Source organism: Phoca vitulina, unplaced genomic scaffold (assembly GCF_004348235.1).
Source record: "Phoca vitulina isolate PV1807 unplaced genomic scaffold, GSC_HSeal_1.0 scaffold21, whole genome shotgun sequence".
Classification (NCBI taxonomy): Eukaryota; Metazoa; Chordata; class Mammalia; order Carnivora; family Phocidae; genus Phoca; species Phoca vitulina.
The window spans coordinates 29,512,061-29,537,614 of record NW_022589724.1 but is presented as its reverse complement, the minus strand read 5'-3'; the positions used below and the strand labels follow the sequence as shown (position 1 = coordinate 29,537,614).

The 25,554-nt window shown below is 47.2% G+C and overlaps 1 protein-coding gene across 2 annotated transcripts in view; it reads right to left on the bottom strand.

The window, feature by feature from the left end:
- The window catches only part of CFAP77 (cilia and flagella associated protein 77), a 126,810-nt gene extending 103,814 nt beyond the window's left edge, over window positions 1-22,996 (bottom strand). For both annotated transcript variants that reach the window (XM_032418267.1, XM_032418268.1), the window contains exon 1: window positions 22,805-22,996. In XM_032418267.1, the coding sequence (XP_032274158.1) occupies window positions 22,805-22,996 (192 nt within the window). The remainder of the gene's footprint in view (window positions 1-22,804) is intronic.
- Window positions 22,997-25,554: the final 2,558 nt, after the last annotated feature.

Genomic DNA, 25,554 nt, shown 5'->3' with positions numbered 1-25,554 from the left:
TATGGTGAAAATACTGTATTCTTGTTTCCCACACTCAGAGCAATCATTCTCTACAATGCCAGTGTGATCATGTCCCTCTCAATGGCTTCCCGCTGCCCTCAAACAAAGCCCAGACTCCTACCATGGCATCCAAGAATCCTTCCTCCAGACCCTTCTGTTGCCACGTCCTGCCTCAAATTTGAGCCTGCAAATACTGACCATCTTTCTGTTCCTGGAGTGTATCATACCGTCTTTCACCTTTGGGACTTAGCACCTGCTGTTGTCTACACTCCAGTTGCAAGAAGCATACAAACGATCACAGAGCACTATGATAAATGCACTAATCCTGTAGAAACGGCTAAGGGAGTGTTCAGAGAGCAGGTTCAGCTCTTGGGGAGACAGTGATCAGAGGCTTCATGATAACAGGACTTCATCTTTTTATGCATTTGGTTTTTTGAATGAGTATTACATGCACACAGCCCAAGGTTCAAAAGATGCAAAAGGTGGAAAATGAAGACTAAATCTTCCTCTTGTTCCTGTCTCTCAAGAGTCCCCCTCTCCCCCTGAGAGGCAACCCCTATTATAATTTTTTATTATCTTCATAACACGAATTTTTTAATCGTGATGGGGGAGAACCATCTAGAATATCTATCCCCTATGTATAATTGTTACTGCTTTCATTTTTCAGAGTTCCCTTGCAGGCTCTGTTCATGGACAAAGATAACTTTTACAAACCTGTGACCAAACCAGAGGTAGAATTTTATGTTCTGCTTTCCCCCCACTTATCATTATGTCATGAGCATTTTTCCCATTGTTTGAAGTCTTCGTAAGTATCGCTTCTAATTGCTACAGCATTAAAATCTGCAACTTTAAATATAGAAGGGTAGAATGGTCCATGAGAAAAGTCTTTAAAAAGTTGTATTCTTTTCTGAAGCTTCTTTTTATAAAAGTCACTCTGTATGTACCTTCATGCCATGGAAAAGAGGTAGGAATAAATTCTTTCTTGAAGCAAGGGTGGGAAATGCTCATTTAATTGACTGGGATCAAATGACTAACTCAGCTTGATTTGGTCCAATCCCACTATGGCGGGTTAAATGGCAGCCCTCAAAGAGATGCATCCCCAGAAACTCCAAGTATGACCTTATTTGGAAAAAGGGTCTTTGCAGATGTAATTAAGTTAAGGATCTTGAGATATCTCGAGATCACCCTGGATTATCCACGTGGACCCCAAATTCAGCGAGAAGTGTCCTTATAAGAAAGAACAGCAGAAGCCCAACAGAGGAGACGACCATGTGACCACTGGGGCAGTGAGGGGTGTGATTCAGTCCAAGGGACGCCTGGAGCCCCCCAGAAGCTGAAGCATGCAAGGAAGGATTCTCAGAGATTCTCAAGGTGACACCTTGATTTTAGACTCATGCTCGTTGAACTGTGAGGGAATATATTTCTATGGTTTCAAGCCAGCCAGTTTTTGATGGTTTGTTATGGCAGCCATGGGAAATGAATATACCTACCAAATCCATAACCAGAGTCTCTTCTCTGGGTTCCTTCAATTCTCCGGGGTAATAAGCATCTGCGGCTGAGGGACTGTGACATTGAGCCTCACGGCACAAGTACCCTGTTGTGCGAATACCCTCTGGCAACAATAACTCAGACTCACCAGCATAAAAATCCCACTTAGCTGATCTATACCAAGTTGAACACTTCCTTACTTCCTTCCTTCCTCCCTCCCTTCCTCCCTTCCTTCCTTCCTTCCTTTCTTCCTTCCACTGATCTGGTTGGACAGTGGGTGCCAATGAAATCATTAGCCGAAATCACGAAGAACTTAAGGGGCCGAAATGAAGGTGGAAGACGCTGGGGTGCCTTCATGGTATTGAAGGGGTCAGGTCGCGCTGGGCTCTGTTAAATAACATATGAGTTGAATTCTCGCCATCTTGGCAGAGCCAAACGCTGATGGGATCAAGGTTAAGTCTGAGCACAGTACACTTGTCTCACCAAACACCACTCAGTATCAGTGACCCGTCTTCACCTTGACTGGCCAACGGCACTGGGGGGCCCAAGGCTCTCATAAGCAAAGTGGCCTCTTGGATTTGGGGGAAGATACTTTGAAAAGGGATTCAGATTCCTTTCATTTTTCTTTTGCTCGAAGTGAACACAGGCAAACCCCTCTTCCTAGAATATTGTTATTATTGACAACTGGAGATAAAATCTCCTACCCCTAAAGATATGCTTGGTAACAGCTCATGCTATGCGGAGCAGTGATGAATAAGAAAGGGCCTTCTAGCAAGTTTTTGAAAACGTCTCTCTCTCAGAACCCCCAAATGGAAGTTACAGCATTAAGTAAATAAATAAAATAAGTGGGCAATCTCGTGGTGACATTTTCATTAGCCCACTCTCTTTCTGTCTCATTAGCCTTCGCTGGGGGGAGGAAGGATTGTTTTAATTAGCAGGGTTGAGAAGTCTTGCCTGGGTTGCTTCCCCTCCTGCTGTTCTCAGGATTACCCTGTCAGCTTATAAATACAATACAAATCATTACAGCCTACAAAACCACCTCAGAAGGCTGCAGAAGAAAAGGGATCCACCTGAGTCCATGTTAAGTGTCTTTGAACAATGCTCTATTTCTAAGCATTCAAGTATAATTCAAGCGTAATATTGGGCTTTATCAAACAGCTCAATATCCTGTCACAGAAAAGCCCTTTCTAGTTTGGGACTGGCCATGTGTTCCCTCTTTTTTCCCTTTGTGCTCCGGGCTGCCCAGGCAGAACGCGCATCTGACAGTGGGACCATGGCTCCCATGTCCCCATTTGGATTTACTTGTTAAATGCTCAAATTGAAAGGCAGACCAGAAACAATCTCCCAAGCCCCCAACAAGTTCCCATATGTATTTCCACTGCTCTTAGGCACTTGGGGTTTTGAAAACACACTCATTATTGACATTAATTGTGTTTCAATGAGGGGCGCCTGGCTGACTCAGTTGGTAGAGCATGTGACTCTTGATCTCAGGGTCATGAGTGCGAGCCCCACATTGGGTGTAGAGATGACTTAAAAAAAATAAAATCTTTAATTGTGTTTTAGTGATACAAAGTTCTGTGCATAGATATTTTGCTTCTCCACAAGGTCGAACTGTGGGCTCACAGCTGTCACCCACCTACACACAAAGCTTTGTGCTCCTTCGTGGAGAACACCCTGTCCTTAAATCTTAAAATGAAAGCGCCTCAAGTTTGAATTGAAAAATAAATTTAGAAGTCCATAGAAATGCCAAGTTTACAATTTACTAGGAAATGATCTCCCAGGTACTCATTAAACCATTTATTCATTCACTCATTTGACAAACCTTTATTGAGCACCTACTTTATGCCAAGTACTGTAGGCACTGGGGATAAAAAGATGACTGAGGCCTGGTTCCTGCCCACAAGAAACCCACAAGAACAGACATTATAATATGTATGCTAAGAGCAATGACAGCAAGGCACACGGGCTATTACAGAGGCAAAGAGGTAGGCACATAAAACATCTCCGAGCAGGGGTAGGGTCAGGAAAGGCTATAATCACCCCTTTTTTGTAGACAGGGAACTGAGGATTGAGGAGGTAAAATCAGTTCCCTGAGGCCATGTGGATGGAAAGTGGCAGAAGGAGGGTCAGGAGGCAGATAGGTCCAAGTCTAAAGCTCATGGCACAGGTAGGGCAGGCTGCCAGCAAGATGGTACAGCTGACGATGTTTCTCAAATGTGGATTCCGAGCCATGCACCTCTTCACATCCCTCAGATTCTCTGTGCACCTGTTGCTTAGGGATCTCATCCACTCGGTCCCCACAAACACACCTTCCTTCCTTATATCACCTTTCCTCCCTCAGCTAAATTCAGGCTCACCTGTATTATGTCTTGCTCCCTGATTTTCTTTTAAAGAACTAGAAATTCTAATAAACAAACCCAGGCTAAGGTCTCCGTTACTGGACTCTGTTTCTGATAGGAAGTCAGTGGTTTTTTGAATTCCTATTCCCTTGTAGGCAATGTGTTATTTTTCTCTGTCTGATTTCAAGATTTTCTCTGGTTCTTAGCAATTTGACTATATTGTGCATAGGTGTGGTTTTCTTATTTTTTAAAAAATACTTTAAAAAAGAAACCTGAACTTATAATCTATAAATGTATGTCTTTGTATAAATCTGGGGAAGTTGTGATCATTATTTCTTCAATTACACATATGTTAGATCTTTTGATATAGTCTCATAGGTCCCTGAGGATCTGCCTGCTTTTTTCCATCTGTTTTCTCTATTCCCCAGTTGGATAATTTCTACTGATATAGTCAAGTTCACTGACCCTTCTGTTATCGAGACTCTGATGTGGAGCTCATTCAGTGAATTTTTTTGTTTCGGATATTTTCACTTCTATAGTTTTCATTTGGTTCTTGTTGGTTCTTTTTCCTATCTTTTCATGTATTATGAACATATTTTCCTCTACGTCTTGAGCATAGTTATAATTACCACTTCAAATTCTTGACTATAAATTCCAAATATGAGCAATCTATGAGGTTTGTCTCAATTAAGTGTCTTTTCACTTGACAGTGAGTCATGTTTTCCTATTTCTGTGTGTTAAGTACTTTGAAATATACTCTAGACATTGCGACTCTGCATTAGGTTATATTCCTCCTAGGAATTTTTTGTTCTGTTTTGTTTTGTTTACAAGTGGCTAACTTGACTGAACTCAAACTAAAAATTCTGTCTTCTGTGATGGGCAGCAGCTCAAATCCAAGTTCACTTATTTTAGCCTTGGTTGAACTTTTAAAAGTCTGTCCCACCCATATGTGGTTCAGGGATCTTCCAGAGACTTGGGCAGAGTTATATACTGAATTTGGACTTCTCTTCTCTGGTTCTCTCTTTTCCTGGATTCTTCCTTCATTTCCCTAGTGACTGTGGTTTGCTCAAACTCCATCTTCTGGTTCTTCAACCACAGGTTGAATAGAACCACAGGTTTCTATCCAAATTCTAGACACTGTGTGCAGCACTGACGGTAGCCTGGCATTTCACTAAAAACCATTTTCCGAATGAGAGAAGCACTTCCTGCTTTTCTCTTCTTCCATGGGTCAGCATCTTCTTCTGGCTTCTGTATCCACCTGTGTTCATTCCCCTCCCAGAGCCTTTGGGGTTTTGGCGGGGGGGGGGGGGGGGGGGGGGGGTGGTTGGTTGGTTGGTTGGTTGGTTTTTTAAATCTTATCCAGAGTTTATAGATGTTCCCTCTGGGAGGGTTGGTCTGAGAGGAGCTTACTCACCATGACCAGAGGAGGAGCAAGTGTTCTGTTGTGTAAAATGGCTTAATATGGTGCCTCCCCCTCTGGACATATTCACAGAATTCCCAGCTGCCTCAAATAAGAGGAGGGATTCTGTTGAGATTTTCTAGTACCTTAGCAGTCTGGTAGGAAGAATTAGAACAGAAGGGTTTTTCTTCAGATCACAAGGAAGTGGTTTCCAGTTCATAGGGTAGCTCTAGTCATTGGGAAAAAATGGGAACATTCTTTGTTATATTTAACTTATAGGTAGATGCTAAGGTAGCTTCTAAAACTTTTTTTTTTTTAAAGATCAACATAACTATCCTTAAGCTATGATTTGGAAGGCTCCTAGTAGCACATCATGAGATGTAATGCTTTCAAAATCTTAGGAAGGAGAAATGAGGAGATTGGCTCAAAATGGTGAACTGAGGACAGATGTCTACCTTCCCACCCTCCCAAAATACCATGAAAAAACAAAGAAAGTATTTTTCAAAAGGAAAAAGTCCAATATAGTGTAAGAAAACAAGAAAGCGCTCCATCAGTGAACCAGAAACTTTGAGAAATTTCCAAATGATCCAGATCAGACAGGACCAGACATACAGAAAGGCAAAACCAGAGGAAATGACCACTAGAACTCTGTGTAGGAGAGGACTGCTATGGAACCAGGGAGTTTTCAGGAAAATGCCAAGTCCAGATCAAACACACAGAAAAGGGGAGTGGCTCTGGGGCAATAGTCAGGGACTGAGATGCTTGCTTTTGGAGCAATCAGGTTGGCTCAGCCTCTCTCCTTCCTGCATTACTCCATAAGCCCCCTAATCGATCTCCCCACGGCCACCCTGGGCACTCCAATCTATGCTCTGTAGCCAGAGGGTCTTTCCAATGCCAATCTGACTGTGTCCCTCTGCTGCCAGTCCTAACCCCTGCTTAACGGCCTTCACTGACTTCCGTTACTCTTGGGCTACAGGTCAAACTCCCTGAGTGGCCTCTGCTAAGGACCTGCATGATCCCTGCCTCACACCATTCTCTCGCATCCCCACGTCCCAGCCACTCTGGCCTTATTTCAGTGCCTTGAATCCCCATACTCTCTCCACAACAGGCTTTTTGCACATGCTCTCCTATGTGGCTGGAATGCCCTTGTCCTTCCCCTTCACCCCACCCCAAAACCTGTCCCATACACACACATTCTTCCCCTGGTTAATTCAAATCCCAGCTCAGTCTTCATTTTATCCAAGTAGACTTCCGTGGCCCCCCCACCCACGTGAAGCCTCCCGGATGCCCCAGAAGCTTCTCCTCCTTGGCTCTCACCATACTTGAAATCTCACACTTATTCATGATGTTTTGATTAATGCTCATCTGCCCAATTAGACTGGAAGGCTCCAGAGAGTAATGATCATGTCAAATTTTGTTCATCGATCTTTCTCTAATGCCTAGCCCAGTGCCAGGCATGTATATTGGAAATTCAGTAAATACTAAGGTATCTGTTGCCTAAAACAGAAGATGGATGAATGCATGGATGAATGGGTGAGCAGATGGAGGGATGGTTGGATGGATAAATAGATCTGTGGAAGATAAAAAGGAGCATGCTGTGGAATCTGCCCTCCAAGAGCATTGTATAGATGGTTGGTGACCCAAGTTAGTTATGCTTACGCATTAAATACCAACAAGGCAAAAGTACCATAGATGGCACAAGAACATATGTGATTGCTTATCCTATGAGTGGTCTACACCCCATGGAGGGGGACCACAGAACTCTAAATGTTTGCCGTATCCACAGCCCTCATCAGGACGGCAGCCTCAAGTCCAACATGAAGGATGCCTCTCTACAGATAGCCCCATTATCCTTACCACAAGTCATGGACCAAGGACCAGGACCCAAGCCCAAAGCAGTCACCTGTCAATGTCCTGACCTCAAGTACCTCAACGTGTGACCTGATCTGGCCATAGGGTCATTTCAAAGGTAATTCATGAGAATGAGGTCTTAATGGAGTGGAGTGGGCCCCCAGTGCAATAGGACTGGTCCCTATAAAAAGGGGAAACATGGACATAAATACATATGCAGGGAGAATGCCATGTGAATATGGACATGGCCATCTACAAGCCAGAGAGGGAGGCTCACGGTAAATCCTTCTCTCCCAGCCCTCAGAAGGAGCCAGCCCTGCCGACACCTTGATCTTGGACTTCTAGCTTCCAGGCCTGGGAGGCAACAAACTGATTTTAAGCCGCCCACATTGTGGTCATTTGTTACAGCAGCCCTATCCAACTCAAGCAGAGGGCAAAATCACCAGCCCCTAGAACGACCAGAGCAGTCCTGATGGGGCGGTGTATGGGGGCGGGTCAGCACAGGGAGAGCTGGGGGCCAGAGAGAGAATAGGTGGCTGCAGAAAAGCAGCCCATTCGCATTGGGAAGGAAGCAGTGAACGGGCTGGAAGGGGAATCTTATCTCAGGAAAGAAAAACCTCTTACACCCAAATAGGGGAATCAGGCTGCTCGTGCCCGGGGAAGGCAGTCCTGAGTTGCCCAAAGCTGGCCGAGGCTGGCCCAAGTGCGGCTTGAAATGTATTCTCCCCAGCCTGGAAATAACTCGACCACGGGCTTTTTGCACTGATAAATTCATTATGTTATTAGGTGGCGTCTTCTTTATATTTAGATTAATAACCACATAATGATCACCTGGGCTGATTTAGATGGGTGTCATTTTAAGAAATTATGGTTCCGATCCATCTTCTCTTTCCCCTTTGCCTCGGCCCTCCCTGAATTATTCCTGAGGAAGAAACCAATTAATAGTCGCTTGGCTGGGGCGATGCAGCCGTACAATGTAACAATGCCTAATGGAGTTTTAATTTCCCCACGGTGAGTCAATATTTGCTTTAAGAAAGAAAAATGTCACCATAAACCACTGCCCCAAATGAATTTGGTAGCACAGAGGGTGAGAGAGTCTTCTTTTTTAGGTAAACAGTGATGGAAAGTGGATGGGGAGGTGGGGGGCTTTCACTCTTCACAAATCGGGTTGCTTATGGTCTCTGCTGCTCCTTCCTACGATGGTGGTTATTAAATATTTTGCTTTGCAAATGCAGAGAACTGTCAGGGACTCACCCACAGTTTAAAGGGCCTGAAACAAAGTCATTATAATATAGAAAACGAACAATTTATTCCAGCCTATTAATAACTTGTGGGGAGCAGCGAGGGGAATATAAGAGTAGGCATCCCTCTTTGAAGACATTACGGGCCTTTCTTATTTCCCCCAACTAGGGTGGCGTGTGGAAACCGAATCTTCCTTTCTTAAAAAATGGATTCGACTTTTCAGGATCGTGCGAGGAAATAAAGTTCTGCAATCCTCTCTCTCATAATAAGTCTGTCCAAAAATGATGTTGCTCATTTCGTTGAAAGATAGTTTCATTTCCTACTCAAAATTGGTATGAAAAATTTGCCTTGCCAAATGAACATTGTATACTGAACTTGTCAAATCCTTTCTCCTGACACAAATAAAAGATAACATTGGGTGGCAGCATGTAAAACAGCTCTGACAAGATAGCAGAGGGAGACAAAGAAATATACATATTTTGATTCTCTCTGTTTTAGAAGCTGGGGTGGGGGGGTAGGCACCAGCACGATGACTGGCCAGCTTGTGAATGCTTCAGGTAACAATTGAACAAGTCACTTTCATGTAGAGTTTCAATGCTATAATGACCCTGTTTCCAATTAGCCAAAACATGACAAAATTTCAACTTTTATAGCAGCAAAAGCTGCCAGGGAGAAGACCACCTGAGTGACAAGGCTCCTCATTCAAAAGTTTACGGGTGCACCGTGCGGCTGTAATTACTAGTTCTAACACAGTGGGAAATTATTCCTAGCGTGTTTAAAAATAAATAAGGTAAATGATCACCCTTTCATTAGATCTGTACTCATACCATATAAGTGACTTTTTTTTTCCTATTAAAATTGTTGATTGAAGGCCGTTAGCTGTTTATCAGCTCAAAATTACATTTCTGCTCTCTTAGGGGCCGCCGACGCTCAGAATCACACTCGGCGCCTAGTTAGGAACAAGAAAAGACTCCTAAAACTGCAATTTCAGGGGGAAAAAAAACACAGGCAAGAAACCCAGATTGCACCTCTGCGTCCCCAAAGGCATCACGCTTCTTTGTTCTGCTAAGAATAATTAACCTCAATCTCAGCTCCGGGTCCCTAGATTGATTATCATAGTCATTTAAATACTGTAATCTCATTTTCAGCACCGGGGTGAGGAGGGGGGAGAGAGAAAGAGAGCGAGGCTGGAGAGAGAAAGAGAGCAAGGCTGGGAGGGAAGAGAAAACAGAATAAATTATCTGACAAAGGGAAGCGGGCCTTTCTGCTCACAGAGCCCATTTCGGATCCTTCCACTTGATTGGAAAAGTTGATGAAGTTTAAATGAAGCAGAATTAGAACCTCAGGCCGCTGAGTATTGACGCGGGCTACGCGAGCGTGTGCAACTCAATAGCCCCCCGGTTTCGGTGGAAAACAAGAGACAGACCTAAATGGTATAATCTTCAATCGAATCTAACATCCACACTGACAAGGCAAGGTAATGAGTTAGGCCAGATCAGGCCCGTTGGTTAAAGAAATTAATCCCTCCCGCCGCCCTACAGGGCTTTGATACCTATTGTGTGGGCCCCTGTCCCAGTCTATCTAAATGCTAACTAACTGGGAGGGTGAGGGCGCAGGACTGTGCTTTTCATTGCTGGCGCTAATCTGATAACAATTTGCTCTCCCTGATTAGGGAGGCGGGGAGGGGACGGGGTGATGGGTGGGAGCAGAGGAGGGGGTGCCTTCCCTTTGAAAGGGGGAGGCAGTTCTGGTCAGCCTGGATGCCAGTTGTCTCCCAGCCTGCTAGCAGGTAGATGCGCACGTTTAGAATAACCTAAACTCCAGACTTCTGTGCCAAGCAAGGTATCCACGCGTCTTTCCTCTTCGGGCTTGCCTCTTCTTGAAACCATCCGTTCATCCAAAGTGCGGGCTCCTGACCCGCTCTGTCTTCCTCACATTCAGTTTGCTCCAGACTTTCCCTCCAAACACACCCAAGCTTGGGGTGTCCCATTTCTCACCTCGCCTGGCCATTTCTACATCTAAAATGACTTTCCCTCATCTCAGCTCCGCTGAGTGCTGCCCAGTCCTGAGGCCGCTCCAGGCTGGGGACCCTCTCCTCTTCCTAACCAACTCTGTTAACAGCCTTCTGCGTCTGGGCCACCCCCCTGGCCCTCCTGATTTCAGCCTCTTGCAGCCACTTCTAGGTGTGTGCAGGTCCCCAACTAGACTACACACTCCTCGAGAACAGCAAGCACACTCGGGGTGAGGTTGACCCTTCAGATCTACGTAGATTTTTTTTTAAGATTTTATTTATTTATTTGAGAGAGAGAGAGAGAGAAGCAGGCTCCCCACTGAGCAGGGAGCCCCATGTGGAGCTCTATCCTAGGAGCCTGAGATCATGACCTGAGCCGAAGGCAAACGCTTAACCCACTGAGCCACTCAGGTGCCCCTGGATCTGTGTAGATTTGATGACGAAGATGAACTGGATTCTTCTTCCCAGGTAATGGACAATGCAGCACAACATGGAAGGACCGTGACAAGCTGTGGACTCACAAGGCCACAGCACCAGCCCCTCCTCTGCCATTGACCCTCCGCATGACCTCGGGCATGCTCCTGAGTCTTTCTGAGCTCCAAAGTTCAATGACCTCGCAGAGTTGAGATCCTGCCTGAAGGAGGCTGGCGCTTGGTAGGTACTCAACAAACAGTGCCGTCCATGGCCACCAAGTTCTTCTGATCTGTGCAGTGGTTATGACCACAGGCCATGTGGAGTCAGAGCCCGGGCTCGAGGCCCGGCGCCTCCTCTGCATTGGCTGGATGACCGTGGGCAACGTGCGTGACCTCTTTAAGCCTTAGCGTCCCCATCTGTAAAATGGAAGGACAGCATTCCCGTCTCTTAGGACTGTTGCAGAGACTTTGAGAAGATGGTGCCTGAGAAGGGCTCTGTGGAGGGAGCCTGGTATCAGCTGGCACTGTGGTGGTGGTGGTGGGGGGGTCACTGCTGGCCAAATGTGGCTGCAGCCAGGAGCTTCCTGGGAACCCAGACCCCAGGCCTCAGCGTCCTCCCACTCCCGCTCCGGAGAAGTCAGGCCCATGAGCATCCTGCCAGGAGACTCAGGGAGGATCTGCGGAAAGAAGCAAGCAGCTGCCTAAGAAAAGATGGAGCTTTCGGAAATGCCAGACAGACGCTTTCCTCTTAGAAGGGGAGTTTTTTAAAAGACTTGCTCAAACCTCGAATGTATGCCCACTGGGTGCCTCCAGAGTGAGCAAAATCTTCCGTGACAGTTTATAAAGTTTTCGGAGGCAGCCACGAAGCCCAGCACTCGCCCCTGGGGGACCCTTGGTAGCCCTCCAGCAGGTTCCCTCAAAGGACTCGGTGGAAATTCTGAGCCTGACAGACTGGGGGTGGGGGGGCTTGTTTAACTTGCAAAAAGTAAACAAATCGTAGTTGCTAACCCCAGCCATCGCGGTGTCCAGATGTGAAGCCTGGTAGGGGACTCGGAGGATAGCGGAGAGCGCCCCCTGGCTGCCTCAAGTCAAACCACAGCACCCCAGCGGGGCTCCCCCCCTTGTTTGGCCTGTGACCCCGAGTGCAGGGAGGGGGGAGCTGACACGGCGGCCCTGCTGTGGACTCTCAGCCCTCTGTGCTCTGCCCCGTTTATCCACTCACTTTGGCCCCGCTGGTCTCACGGCCCGGCTGGAGGCCCTGCCCAGCCTCCCTTCAGCACTTCTTCCCTGAGGCTTCACTGCAGCCTCCAGAGTTCCAACCGCCTCCTTGCCGTCGAGGCACTAAACCTCTTATTTTGCCTGGAATGGTCTACACTCACGGCCCACCCACGGACACACGCACACTCTGCCCCCAGCACCTCTTAACTGACCGCCTCTTCCCAGTTCTGAAGGTCGGGCTACAATGTCACGTCCTCAGAGTAGACCTCCCCTAGCCTCCTGGTCGACCCCCTTTAGCGCCCTCGCCTCCCTGCGATGCTTCTCCATAGGTCTGGGATAGTTGCCTTATTGTCTGTCTTCAGCAGGTCTTGCAAGCTGCCCATAGACAGAAACGAAGGCTCTCCTGCCCGCCAGGGTACCCTCAGGGCCCAGCTATGGACTGACACGTACCCGCCCATCCATAAACATTTTGCAAATGGTCAAATAAACAAATGAAAGGTCAGCTTAGGGTAATTCTCGGAGGAGAAGCCACTCAGGTGTGTAGGACCGAGGCTGAGACCCTCCCAAGGTTTCAGGGTCAACAAGAGACTGCGAGCTCGTCACTGTGGTCCCGGGGCTGGTGTGCCTGGTGCGGTGCTTACAGAATGAACGCATGACCCGTAACCAGACCCATGGACTCTCAGATCTGGTCGTCTGCACATTCCTCCCCCAGGCCGCTTTCAACATGCCACGCCTTTTCCTAGAAAGCTGCACACACACACACACACACACACACACACACACCCGCCGTCAAAGTTGGATTTACCCTGAAGTTAATGAAACTTTAGCTTCAGAGTTGCTTCCTTGCACGTGGCCCCATCCAAGGCCTTGGACGTAATTTCCAACACTATTTATCTGTTCCTTAAAGAGGGATCTCAAAAGGGCATCAACTGCAGGCCATACAAAACCTGGACCCACCTCTCCCTAGCCCCCCAGCTCCCTACACACACTTATCAACCCTTGTGTGACGAGTCGGCTCCAGCCGCTCAGGCCTGAGACATTCCCTTGCCTCCCCTCCCCAGGTGCTGCCCTCGGCACTGAGCCAGGATCCCATCCGGAGGATGGCTGTCCCTGCGTGGGTCCCACTTAGCTGTTTGTTTTTCTGGCTGTTTCTGCTTACTAGATTATAAGCTCTTGGAGGGCATCGCCTATCTGCAGGTCGGTTTACCCCCACATCCTGGGTGCCTAGCTCTGAGCCTGGTGCACCATACGTGCTCAAAAGTACCTCTCGATTCAAGCACTGAGTAAATGAAGGTATCTCCTGCTTCTTTCCTCATAGCGAACACAGGATCCTACAGTTGTTCGTTCTTAATGAGGACGCCTTGCCCATTTCAGACTCTGTGCCTTTGCTCAGGCCAGCCCTGTTCCGGGTGCCCCTCCTGTCCCGGCACATCCTGGCACCCAGCCTGGCCCACAGCCCCGGCCCCGATGCACAAGCTCTGATATATGGCCCCTCTTGCCTCCCCTCACCTCTCCTTCGCCTTTAGTAACTTTTATTATTGGTTGTGGTGTGCAAAGTCTGGTTCTCCCCTCACCAGACCATAAGCTTCTTGGAAACGAATCCTCAAACTTCTTACGTTTTCACCAGCGCCCTGCACACAGTAGGGGCTTACTAAATTTTTGCTCAGTGGTTGATGGGCCTGTTAACAGTCTCAGATACACACTAAAAAATAAGCCAATAAACAAGCAAACAAACCAATAAATAAGCAAGCCAACCTCTCTGTCCTGAAAGACCCACTGGGGGGCGGAGGGGGGATATGAATGCAATTCTACATAATGGGAACATTAAGATGGCATTTGAATGCGGCAAGACAAACTCACTACTGTCCAGTTAGGTTGCCCAACAAAGCTGCCAGCAAATTTTCTAATTCCCTCAACTGAAATGTGATAGCCTGAAGATCCCCTCTCTCGGGGCGCCTGGCTGGTGCAGTCGGTGGAGTAGGCGACTCTTGATCTCAGGGTTGTAGGTTCGAGCCCCACGTTGGGTATAGAGATGACTTAACAATAACATTTTTTAAAACAATCACCTCCCAATGTCTCGTTGGGCGGCCCCACTGCTGTGGGGGGCTGCGGCATCCAAGCTCACTAGGGCTTTTTCTCTGGTACTGTGTCGTAGCTTTGACGTGATGCTCGGCCACATGGCCAAGGTGTGGCCTTTCACTGATGCCGGGCCCTGGATTCCAAGACTTTCTGAATCTCCACTTTCATTCCTCTGCACCAACACAAAAGATTTTGATCCAGGCAAGGAAATGTGTCATGTATGCTTCTGGGTTCATTGGTCTCCCAGATATGTATAATTTGGTTCGTATAAAAGGTCAAAAGTCCTTCTTTTGGGCTCATTATGTGTTTTCTACAATGGTTTTGGCCGGCCGCTGTCCCCACCTCCCCATGTGGTATGCATGTTGACCCCCCGTGAGTCAGTTTCTTAACCAAACGCTGATGTGCCTTTAAATTATTGGGTGGAAAAATACAGCTGTTTTCTTTATAAAGCACATTTATTTGCTTCCCTGAAATGCTGTACTTCGTGCCACAATGAGCATAAGGACTATGCTATGACGGGGCTCTGGCCCACCGTGAGCTTAATTTCTGGTTACCAGATCAATTCTGTTTAAAATCCTAAATGAGTTTATGCTGAGAAAAACCCAGCCAAACCAAACCCTAGGAAGGTGGTGCACCAGGGAAACAAAGCTTGGGTGGTAGTCCATGGGTGCTCAACAAACCGGCCCCCATGCCAGTTAGTTTATCTGATGAATTATTGAGCCACACTGCATGGATTGTTGGAAATGCTTTTTATTTTTTTTAACTACCACGGGTGAGGCTGGAGATAGACAGGCCCCAGACAAAAGCCAGCAAACTTTTGGAAACTGTCACTGAGGGAAAGGGGAGGGGATTTAAAATTGTCATAAAATGGGGCACCTGGATGGCTCAGTTGGTTGAGCATCCAACTCTTGATTTTGGCTCAGGTCATGATCTCAGGGTTGTAAGATCGAGCCCCGCATCCAGCTCCACACTTGGCATGGAGCCTGCTTAAGATTCTCTTTCTCCTTCTCCCTCTGTGCACCCTTCCCCCCCGCCCCGCTGATGCTCTCGCTCCCTCTCTCCAAATATAAATGAATAAATAAAATGAAATTGCCATAAATGTGTAGGAGGGGAAACAAAGGCAAACAAGGGAGAGAGAAGCAATTATAATAGAACAGTCTCATTTCTACAGTCTTTGTATTGGGTTTCAAGAGCCCTTGGACCATGCGAGAGCTCACCGTGAATTCTCCAGGTGGTCGTTCTCCGATTCAGGGTTCCTCAGCCTCAGCACTGTTGACATTTGGGACCAGATGCTTCCCTCCTGCGGGGGTTGGAGGTGCAGGAGAGGATGTTGAGCAGCATCACTGACTTTTGCTCACTCGATGCCCGTAGCACCCCCAGCCCAGTGGTGATAACCAAGAAGGCCTCCAGACATGACCAGATGTTCCTTGGGGAGCAGAAGCACCTCCTGCCTCAGTTGAGAAGCCCTGGTCTGATTCCAGAAGGTTACTGTGTGTTCCATAAAATAGCATCTCATCTAAATCAGCCTTTGTTGTATCCTTGACAAGTCGGCAAGGTAGGTATCATCACCCATACTTTACGGAGAGGGAAACTGAGGCTCAGAATTTAAGCCACTTGCCCAAGCACCCTCAAGAGAGCTAGAAACCAGATTGTTCTCACCCTCCGCCAGGGCGCACAGTTGCAAGAAATTTGAGACGAGGTGGATGACGGTATTTTTCTTTTATGGAGGTAGAGTTGACGTATAATATCATATCGGTTTCAGGCGTACAACATAGTGATTTGACAATTATATACACTACGAAATTCTCACCATGGCAAGTGTGGTTACCATCTGTGGGCGACACTATTTTTCAACAAGAGCACGAAGGGGGAACAAAGCAGCACTTGGGCAGATTTGTCTCATAAATTTATTTTATAAGCTCGGATTTACAACACGTACTTAAAAGTCGATGGATGAGAACACGAAGGTTGTTTTGAGGAACACAAATATTTGGAATCGGAATAATGGAAAAGTAACAAAAGCGGGCATGCCTGCGCCCGGCATACCTGTCCTCTCACTGTCAGCTGCTATCACCCATTTTACAGACAGGAAACTGAGGCTCAAAGGTAAGGAACGTTCCCAAGAAAGTGGCCGAGACAGAGCTCACCCTTGGATCTGCCTGGATCCCAAGGCTGCCGTCCAGGGGGTGGCATATCTGCCCGGTTATGACTACATTTGTGTGTGTGTGATTGTAGGAGAACAAAACCTACAGCCTGGAATTGTGTTAACAGTCCTCATTGACTCAGGAGCTTGAAAGGAGAGTCAGGGAGCAATTTCATGGAGAGTTGAATTGTTACCAATGAAACAAATGCTCTCTCTTTTTTTTTTTTTACAAATACAAAACTGGGACAAGAAGCACACAACATTTACAATATACGCTAAAACCAACCACAACGCAGTGTGATTGAGACTGTGTTGTGCATTCGCTTGCTTTGGCCTGACCAGCCAGAAGGTTCTGAAGCAGGAGCAGTGGGTCTGAGTTTGAACGGAGCGCAGTTCCCAGGGGCCGTGGCAGAGCTGTGCACACCATCCCGCATGAACGGATTTGCCCAGCCTGAGAGTCCAGAATGATCTGTGCTTGGTTACAATCTTCCCTGTCTGTGCCACATTCACCACGGTGCCAGCACAAACACAGAACTGATAGCCCCCTAAACTAGTCAACTTCATCGCTAATGAGTTGGTGGTCCCCGGTGCAAGCATTTCATATAAAACACATTTAACTGAGCTTCCTTTTCATTATACTTTTTAAACAGTTAAAGATACATTTTCTCAAGAAGAGTGTGACCAAGACATTTTGTGGGAACCCCAGTCCTTCCAGAGACCACTGAACAGCTTGAAAACCACTGCAATAGAAAACAGGGATTGGAAATTTTGTCCACAGGACCAGTTGTAAATCAAGAACACCTTGTCTTTCAAATAAAGGAGAAGCGGCCTGAATTATACAATGAACAACACTTGAGCCTAGAAGATTCTGGAAGGTGCTGGAAGCGACTGCTGACTTGCTCACCATGGATTCAGAACTCTTCCTGAGGGACTGGCCTTCCCACCACATTGCAGTGTTCTGAGAGCCACATAATCAGAAGGTGGATGGGTTCATACCTGAGGAACCCCAATTCCGAGGGTTTATTTGCATTAACATTTCAGAGCCAAAGCACCCCTTCTCCAGAGGGATGGAGGAAGGTGGGCTCCTCCATCGGGGCAGCCACTCCAGGGGATGGTGAAAAGCCTACGAGGGAGGAACTTGGCTTTCTGAAAGGGCCGGATGCTGAGCAAGATTAGTTCACTGCTTCAGCCTCTGCTCACCAAATGGTGTGACTGGGCACCAGAAAGGGGGAGGCTTTGATTTAAAAAGAAGAAAAATGTACAAAGGACCGAGAGAGAGAAACCCATGGCTTTCCCTGGAGAAATGAACCCTACCTCTGGCTAGTGAGAGGAGCCCTTAGAATGGGCAGCTCAGTCCTTCATCCCCCTCGTAACATTTTCTTTTCTCCTGTTACATTGTAATGGAACGTAGAAGGATCTGAGCAATCAGAGGTATATTCTCTTCAACAGATAACACCCAGTGTAACATTTTCATATTTTACTCAAATGTAATAAAAATACTGACCCACGCTGGGATATTTGTACAACTGTGTGTTTGTCTGCCCGCATTCTTTGCGATTGTCTCGAGGCATTTACGTTCACCAGCATCAGTATTTATTAGAGATGCTAAGCCATTAGTGGGCATGGTGTGGTTGCCTGATTTTGTAGAGCATCCGATTTGAACACACCAGCTCTAAATAAATGCTTCCTCGCAATGATAATGATAATGATCCCAGCAGCAGCACCTAGTCTCGAAAAACCAGAACTCCATTTGAGGTGGAAACTTTTGAACACTTAGGATCTAAGGAGGGTGAAATCATTTGGCCCCAGAGAGCTGAATTTTTCCTAGTCTGCCCCGATCAGAATCTAACTCTCCACGCTTCAAGGTCCAGTTCCAGGTCTGTTCCTTCATAAAGCACACGGAGTCCTGCTCAGGCCTTCCTTCCCCTAAATCTGGACCCTCTGGCTGGTGCACTGCCCTTGAAGCTTGCAAGGGGTGACCCATAGCATTGCTTATCCTATTAGGCATGTGCGTGTCTATGTGTGTGTTTGTGCGCAACGGTAAGAGCTAATTTCCTGAGAGCTTGCTTTAAGGCAGGTGCCGTGCTAAGCAATATATACATACACACTCCATCTCCCCAGCTAAACAGTTAACTCCTTGTGGCTTGTGGGCAGGGTGACGGCTGCGATCTGAACTTGTTTCTATGCACCGCCCACCCCCACCTCCCAAGAGAGCTTAGGGTGGTGCTGGGCACATAGAAAACATTCAATAAACACTTCTTGGCTGTCAACAAATCCCAGGAAATGAGTAGAGCTCACATTGGAAGGAATGTTGAGGAAAATGATATTGGAATCAGATTCCGTGGTGAACATTTTTCGACTGCCTGCCGTATAGAAGTAACCAATCTGGGTTGTCATTAATTAATTGGTTATGTAACGTGGCCAGAAGAGAACGGGGGCTGGAAGTCAGGAGACATGAATCTCATCCCACTTCTGTGACCAGGTCAGAGGGCACCTTGGATGAGTCTCTTCCTCTCCCTGGGCCTTAACATCCTCAAAAAAAAAAAAAAAAGAAAGAAAATAGACTGGATGTCTGTAAGCCTCCTTCCAGCCCCAAATGATGTGATTTTACGACTCTATTTCACAAATGCATGCACTTCTTATTTGTGACACAAACCCCCACAGAAAAACAAAGTCAGTGATAAATTATGAAAAAAAAATCAGGTGCCATGATCATGTGCACTTTCTAAGGGTGCTCGATTCAATAAATTCCACCCCTGTATATTGCCTGCCTCTCCAGGGTGATGGAGGATTCAAGGCTGTCAGGGGAGCAAACCAGGCAGTCTCTCCCCTATAATTGTATTGACAGGATATCAGCTGAGTTCCGATGGCAGGCAGGGTGCACCCTGACAGCTTCTTTGAAGGAGCCTTGAAGGCTATTGTAGCAGGATCCTATGTTGAGTCACAGAATTCTGGGGGAATGGGAATCAAGCAGAAAGAAGCTTGGTTCTTTCTCTAATTTTATTCTTCCCAGAGAGTCACATTTGAAGGAAAACTGGCTAACTGCACGTCACTTTATACAATAGAGTAGAAGCCCTTTCTAATGGAAAGTATTTACCTCTTTTTGCGGCCACATAAAACACCCAGTTGACTCGATCAGTCCCACTAATAACCAGTGGGCTTGATTTTAAATGAGGCAAGGAGTTGTTGAGCATTTGTAGATAAAATACCTGCTTGGATGTCTGAGTTTTTCACTTTTCACTTGGTTACTGTGTGGCTTCTTGCAGACACATTCTTGAATAACTGATGTGTATACGTCCTGGTAAATTCCATGGGTGTGAAATAGCAGTGTTGGGTTTGTTCAGACGGTGTGTCTGCATTTTAAGTTAAACAAATCCTGATCCTCTTCACTGGAGAAAACAATTTGAGCAACAACCCCCCCCCCCACAGGGTGGAATCAATGACTATTTCTAAGGTGGTAGATTTTTCCATATAGATGCAACCTTCAGGTTCAGACTTAGACAAGACCAAAATATACTTCATCCTCATCCTCTTAAAGACACCCTTGGGAGAGGGCACTCCCACCTCTGCCACACACGAGAAGGTGCACACTCACATGGGGGTCTGGAAACGTGGGCTTGTGCCCCAGGATACCACAGTGAAGAAATCCACAAGCTGAGCATCAACAGAATCCCAACGACATATTAAAAAAATAATTTTTTTAAGGCTCCACTATCTTGAATGCTTTCCAATCTTTTTTGCTTTAAAGCCGAAAATCCCAAAGTGTTTTCATAATTTAAATTTCATTTAAATACAGGAAGCTGTTTGGAGTGGGAAAACAATGCTGGGCTGGGAGCCCGTGAACGTAGCTTCTGACCCAGGCTCTGCCACAACCTTGTGCAAAGAGCCCACGACAGATGGCCTCAGTGTACCCATCTGTAAGGAAGGGTCTGGAAAAGGTAACATTCAAGGCTCTGTCTTGCTCTCAATGTCTCTGCAACTTTTAGTTAGGCCAGGTTTTGGTAGAAAATCTTGTAGCGGTGGTAAATATTGAAATGGGGACATAATCTTAACTGCTACGGAAAGGAGCTTAGAGCCCATCAAGAACCAGAGGGAGGAAAGGCTAGCTGTCCCTGACCTGAGAAGAGCTAAGCACCATCACCAGAGCGTGCCTGGAAGCGGCCCCCTGCTGCTCAGGCTGGGTCACCACCCGGCCAGGGCGGTCCTGCTCTTCCTCTCCTGCCTTGAAGACAGAACCCCCCCTCCCGGCTGTGGGTCAGTCATCTGCACATCTTCCAACCCCGAAGTGTAGGTTCAGGAATTGGGGAATTGAATTCATTCTGGAAGCTGTTCAGCTAGTGCCATCCAGAGGCCAAATATTGTCCTTCTTGATATATAGGGTGAGCAAAAGGAAAGAGGGGAGGTTTTTACTCATACGTGTATAATATACATATAGTATACGTATATGCATGTGTGTATGTGTGTACATATACACATAAAACGTACGTGTATGTGTAATAAATGCATGTATGTACGTATGCATATACCTATAGGTCTGTATGTATATATATGTGTGTGTATATGTGTAGAATATGTGTAGACAGTTGACCCCTGGACAAGGCAGAGGGTTAGGGGTGCTGACTCCCAACTACTTGAAACTCCACTATAACTTTTTTTTAAGTAAGCTCTACGCCCAATGTGGGGCTTGGACTCACCACCCCAAGATCAAGAGTCGCATGCTCTACTGACTGAGCCAGCCAAGTACCCCACCACTATAACTCTTTACTCCCCCAAAACTTAACTACTATCAGCCTACTGTTGAGCAGAAGCCTTATGGCCAACAGTCGGTTAACACATATTTGGTATGTTATATGTACTATACACTGTATTCTTACAATAAAGTGAGCGAGAGGGAAAAAATGTTATTAAGAAAATCAAAGAAGATGGACATTAAGGAGGGCACATGATGTAATGAGCACTGGGCATTATATAACACTGATGAATCACTGACCTCTACCTCTGAAGCCAATAATACATTATATGTTAGTTAATTGAATTTAAATTAAAAATTTTTTAATAAAATAAAACAACAGCAAAAGAAAATCAAAGAAGAGAAAAAACATTTACAGTACTGCAATACAGTATTTATTTTTTTAAATGTGCATATAAATGGGCCGGCATAAGATCAAATCCACATCGTTCAAAGGTCAAACTTATATAGTTTGGGGTGGGCGTCCCATGCTGCTAATTTACTGGGGAGAATACGAATAACTCTATAACGCGGTTTATTTTATATGTAAGTAGAACGGAACTGGCCCACTAGTACCTGCCTGAGCGAATGCAATGACCTAACACTAAAGCGGCGGCCGATCAGAGGTGGAGGACTTGATTCTCCCCTCGAACCCAGAATGGTGAGCCCCATCTGTCCCATCTGTCTACTGAGAGTGGCTCTTCTCACCTAGGTATTAATAAAGGACCTTGTTCCACTTGGTGGGGGGGGTTGCTAAGAAAAGGAGCACATTAAACGGAAGAGTGCTAGTGTGATAAGCCAGGACCAGGAACAAAGTTTGGGGAAGGCAACAGGATAGAGTGCATGTTTTCATAGGAGTCGTGAACTCAGCTAATTCTAGCATGATGTTAAGAAAGCCCAGGTTCCCTGAACCAAACAAAACCAAAAACAAACAAACAAAAAAACCCCCACAAAACAACAACAAAAACCTCTGGGCTTTCATGAGCTCCTGGCGTTCAGATACATTTTTACCGAATCCATGGTTACCAGCTGGGCCTTGCACTTCTGGGAACTGCGTGCATTTTTGAAAGCACACTGCCCTCCAGTGGCACAGGACAAACTTGCTCCCTGACCAGCTCCCCGGGAGCCAAACCTCAGCTTGACTCTTCCTGTGGCCCCGGGAAGGTGTGGCGATGCCACGCCAGCGTTGGGTGATCGCCAGTCCCGACACCTCTGAAGGGAGGGAGTGTGCAATAAATGGGAAGGCGATCTAGTTAAGAAACCGCAGCTCCCTCCCTCCTTCGTGCCTGCGAGCCCCCTAGGGCAGAGAGTTTCGCGCTCTTTTCTCTTCGGGCTGTAATTCTGGATAAGAGTATGATTGGATGGAAATTAACTTGTGGGGTGATGCTTGCAGGAGAGGGACAGAACCCTTGCTGCATCGCAGCGTGCATCGTAGCGTGCAGGGGAAAGGGGGCAGGCAGCCGGCACCCCGAGAGGGCTGGCAGCTGGCGAGTAAGGACATAGTGTGGGTGCGTGTTCCCTGTCGGTCCCCCTGGGGGCTCGCCGGCGGGCTCCCGGGTGAACAACAGCAGCCAACCCTGCGGGCTCACCGCGTGTCAGCCGCTGTGCCAGGGGCCCCTATTCAACCTTCCCCATCACTCCCTCTAATGAGCGCCGTTATCATCCCACTTTGAGGATTAGGAAACTGAGGCGCAGAGAGGCGACGCGACCTGCCCGGGAGACCGCACAGGGGTCCAGGTCTGTCTGGACCAGAGCGGGAGCTTCCAACACTGCGCTCGGTCCGCTGGGTCCCGTGGGCCGGGGCTTGGCGGTGGAAGCCCCGGCAGCGTGGGTGCCCAGCGAGGGGGCGAGGGGGCGAGCGCCGAGGGGTGGCGGGCGTGGGGGCGGCTCACCTTGACGATGAGCGGGTTCTGAAACATGGAATCCCGCACGACTCCCAGCCTCTCGTTCTCCATGCCGGGTCGGATGTCGGCCACGGTCAGGGGCCGCCGCGGGGGCGGGCAGATCTGGCTGACCGTGCGGCACACCGGCTGCTTCTTCTTCCATCGCCGGGGGTCCTGGCGGGAGCTCTGGGTCTCTGGCATCCTGAGGTTGCGTGCAGGAGGTCCGCGGGCTGGCTGGCTGGGGCGCGCTTCCCTGCGGCGGAGGGGGGCGCAGAGCTCGGAGGGGCCCCCGGGGCCCCCCCCCACCAGTCCCGGGACGCACCACCCGGGGTGGGCCCCAGACGCCCGGCCCCCTCCGGAGCGGGGAGCACCCACCTCGCGCAGCCCCCTTCTCGTAAGGAGCTCTAAAGCCCTATATAAGCCCCTCTGGTTCCTCAGAGCAACTTCTGGGCACCGCCCTGCGGGTTAGGAACGGACAGAAAATCAAGACCACCCCTTGAGGAAGAATGGAACTGTCTGTCTCCATGGCGACGGGACGCCAACGGCGCCCGAGCTGAGGGGCCAGGTTTTCTTTCTTGAAACTATTGGTGGCCACCAAAGTGGACTGGCTTAGAGTTCTCTTAAATAGATATGAAAAAAACCCAAGAATCGCCACTAGGTTGTGTTAAAAGCAACGGGGCTCTAGAAGGCCATCTACACTTGACTTCCTAGGCAAAGATACCTCCCTCCACCCACCCCACTCCACTCACGGCCCCTTATCATTCTCCTCCCCTCTACACCCCCCCCCGCCCCCCCCCACACACACTGGGCTAGAGAGCTAAATTTTTCATGATGAAATAGAGATCTGCATTCCAGGCCTGATGTTACTGCTAATCCACTTGGGTGATCTTAAATCAGTCACTCTTTTGGGTCCTCAGTTTTTCCTCCTGTGAAATGGGTGAGGAGGAGAGTCTAGAGTTGAATGAGATCAGTGGTACCCAACTTTGTGCAACAGAATGGAGGGAAATGGAAAAATACAGATCCACTGACTTAGAATATGGAAATGGAATCTGGGAATCTGTATTTTTAAAAAATCTCCTTCCTCCCCTTTGGACTTTTTTTAAATTTTGAAAAAGTTCTAAACTATAGAATAGTTGAAAACAGAGTACAGTGAAAACCCATATAGATTTCACCTAGGTTCACCATGCACAGACACACATTGCAGAATCATCTTGAAAGTATCTGTTGATAGCATCATATGTGACCCTAAACACTTCAGCATGTATCTATCTGCCAAGAATGGGGACATTCTCACATTACTACAGTGTCATTATCATGTCCATGGATCTCAATATGACATAATAGTAGCACCTGATGTCTGTATGCCAAGTTGGGAATCTGCATGTTTTAAAAGCTTCCCAGGAGATTGGCACAATACTTTTGGAACCACTGGCCTGGATGATCTCTAGTTCCTTCTAGTTCAGCCTTTTGTTCGTTCGTTCACCCCTCATCATCTTCATTCAATGTGCAAATACCCACAAGGCTCTGGGTAAGAGGGGTCACCAAGAGCAAGTTGCACCAACAGCAAACTTGCACTTCAAGGCCTTATAGACCAACAGCGGACAACACCAGTACTGCATTTCCAGAACAGACCAGACAGACTTCCAACTGCTCATCCAAGACTGGAGCAGCTGTTGGGTGGTGATGGTGTGTGATGTGATATGTACTTATGATTTCTTCAGCCTGCTTTACTTCCAGACTTTCACAGAAATACAGGTTGTGCACTTTTAATGAAAATCGCTTGGCAGCTCACACAGAGGAAGTCAGGTGGTAGGTGTAGGTGATGTGGGAAACAAAGGCAAAAAAAAATTAAATTTCCTTATTACCTACAGCCCACTGACAAGTCCTCGAAACAGGCAGAGTGACATTCCTCTAGGAACTCAGCTGCCTCGATGTTAATATTTTGCTAAGGGCAAAGGGCAATCTTAGCCCAATCCCCAGCATCCTGTAAGTCTACTTCAACATATAAAAATTCCTTTGGAAGCTTCCTTTATCTCTACCCCCCAAGGTATGTGTTGGCAGTCATCCCCCAAGCATATGACCCACCCATATACATCTGAAGGGTCTCATGACTCAAGTTTTATTAGACACTAATAAATGACCTTTTCCTAACAGCAGCTAGCCCCCTCAAGGTCCTGGAAACTTTGCTTCCAAAATTCCCTAGAGACTTACTAGGGCTAGGAAGCTAGCCCTAACCCCTCCCAACTTGAAAGTATATAATCTGCCACTCCTCATGACCCCAGTGCGGCTCTTTCTGCCTACAGGTCCTGTCCCCATGCTTTAACAAAACCACTTTTTTTCTTTTTGCACCAAAGACATCTCAAGAATTCTTTCTTGGGGTGGGCTCAGAACCCCGACATCTTTCCTACATCACAGGGAGGGGCAGGATAGTGGAGTAGTAGAGAGAGCACAGGTTTGAATCCTGCCTGGGCCACATAAATCCCCTTGTACAAGTTACATTAAGCCCTAGTTTTCTCATCCAGAGGGTGCGGCTGATAACACCTAATAAAAATAATCCTACAATACCCACATGGGCTTGTTACAGGATTTAGTGGGGGGAAAAAAAAAAAACCTAGTTGCCAATATGGTTATGTTCACAATTCAATGAGTCTAAAAGTTTGAGTGGTTTATATACTGGCCTCGACTTAAAAGCTTTACTTTGAATCATAAGCCAAGTTTCTTCGGGGCGCAGTTGCAACGGGAGGATTGGAACACAGGCT